The sequence below is a fragment of the Poecilia formosa genome, unplaced genomic scaffold, assembly GCF_000485575.1.
Source record: "Poecilia formosa unplaced genomic scaffold, Poecilia_formosa-5.1.2 Scaffold323, whole genome shotgun sequence".
Lineage (NCBI taxonomy): Eukaryota > Metazoa > Chordata > Actinopteri > Cyprinodontiformes > Poeciliidae > Poecilia > Poecilia formosa.
In genome coordinates this window covers 612,982-615,132 of record NW_006800262.1, presented here as the reverse complement: position 1 = coordinate 615,132, position 2,151 = coordinate 612,982, and the positions used below count along the sequence as shown (strand labels likewise).

General features: G+C 35.6%; 1 protein-coding gene across 2 annotated transcripts in view; it reads left to right on the top strand.

Moving 5' to 3' along the window:
* The window catches only part of LOC103152712 (protein FAM19A5-like), a 17,569-nt gene that overhangs the window by 4,124 nt on the left and 11,294 nt on the right, over positions 1-2,151 (top strand). For both annotated transcript variants that reach the window (XM_016661332.1, XM_016661331.1), the window contains exon 2: positions 1,216-1,365. In XM_016661332.1, coding sequence (XP_016516818.1) covers positions 1,216-1,365 — 150 coding nt within the window. The remainder of the gene's footprint in view (positions 1-1,215; positions 1,366-2,151) is intronic.

The following is a 2,151-nucleotide window of genomic DNA, read 5'->3' as shown; positions in this document are numbered from 1 at the left end:
CATGCTGAAAATGTCTTTTTCTGAATAGGAAGGAAACGTGTATGTGTTTTCTATTACACTTTTGGATAATTTCTCTGTTATCCTTGGCTTTAGCCTGTGAACCAGGACGTCTCAGAAGTCATCGAGTTCTCCCAGTGAAACCAGCAGACTGAAGCCCTGCCTGTGACCAGTGTTCCCAGTATAATACATAAATGTTTTATTCTTTCACTTTTTGTGTATTTTTAAATATCTCAACCTGAAGTATTAGTGTATTAATACAGCTTATGTAATGAAATAAAAAGAATTTACTCTGTTAGAATTATTTTCACTGTCAGTAGCAGAGTTGACATACTGTAATAATTCTCTGGAAAAAAATAAAAATATGTAGTTTAATGTTTGATAATGACTGATTTATAAATCAAAAGTCATTTCTCAATGTATAAAAAATAAATACAAGAAAATTATTTGTTTCTTGTCTTGAAACGTTAAATGTACATTAAATTATGCAAATATGTTCTTTAATAAAACACTGTAAAAGTGTGTCTGTTCATCAATGTCAATATAAAAATTATCAGAATCATTTCTATCAAACAAAAACATTGTGCTCTTTATTCAGAAATGCCCCAAAATATAATGGGCTTTTAAGTTTTCATGGATTTCCAAGCGATCCTGAATTAAGAAGACGCTTGTAAATATTCGTCGCTACCAGTATGCTAAAATTTAACATACTTAGTATATTTATTTTTCACCAGGGGATGCTCTTTCTGTAAGCTAAATGTGACTGACTTTAGCTTACAGGTGTGCTGTGGTTAAGCACAACCCACATATGGAGGCCTTAGTCCTAGATGCGGCCGTCACAGGCTTGATTCCGGCCCTGGTGACCTTTGCCACATGTCTTCCCTCTCTCATTTCCCTACTCTTCTGTCATAACACTCTCAAATAAAGGTCACTAGAGCCAAAAAACCTTTAAAAAATAAATACGCGGACTACAACAAGTGTTACAATAAGAACTTTGAATGTTGAAAAATTTAGTTATTTAGAATGAAGCTATATTATTTTCAACAAATTAAAATTTGTTTACTTATAAATCTTAGATATGTTACGTATTAACTTAAAATGTATGTTATTGCAAATATTGTTTTAAAATTTTATCTAGCTTCAATAATGAACACATCAAGTGGCACCCACTGAAATGTCATGTAATTAGATCATTTTCTCTTTAAATGCTCTCACTAGGTCATCTGGTGGCAGGAACCTGTGAGATCGTAACTCTGGACCGAGACAGCAGCCAGCCCAGGACAACTATCGCCCGCCAGACAGTCCGCTGTGCCTGCAGGAAAGGACAGATTGCTGGAACAACACGAACCAAACCGGCCTGTGTTGATGGTATGATTTTTGCTTTTCTCCAAAGGCTGAAGTTTTTTTTATGAGAACTGTCCTAGAAAAGCACATGGAGGACACAGGATAAGTAACCAAGAATAATGTGATCCAGAGTTCTTTCTTCATACTTCACTTTATTGTATAGCCTCACCCAGTCCATACAGTTTTCCCTAAATTTGCATTTTCCTTCAACACACATGGATTATACATATAAGACTTCAATTAAGTGGTATCGTAAAAAGTAATTTTGCTCATAAAAAGGGTTACATTTTGTGCGTACTTATTAGTTTTCTCTGGAGAGTCTTTAAAACATTTTTGAGAAACTGCAGAGGAAAAGCTGAGCTGCTGCTTATTTTATTTCATTCATTGTTTGAATAAAATAAAATAGAACAATTTGAAATAAATTCTGTCAATCATGGCTGTGTTTATATATATATTTTTTTACTTCTACTGAAAACCATTTCAGCATTTTACGGAGCCTGTAAGGCACATGTGTCAAACTCAAGGCCCGCGGGCCACATGTGGCCTGCCATGTCATTTTATGTGGCCCCCCAGCGTTTTATAGGTCCATGATTGACTGAAAATAGGTTTTGAGCACGAATTGACGACAAACTACATCTCCCATAATGCATTCCGATTGTTACCAGCCAACATTACGGCTTCTCGCCACTAGAGAGCAGCAGTCACCTCAAGCTGCTGATTGATTTTACCAGCGAAGACAAGCTAACATCAAAACGTCCAAGAAAAGAAAAATCGAGCTCCAAGTAAGACTGTCAATGAAGATGTGTGTGA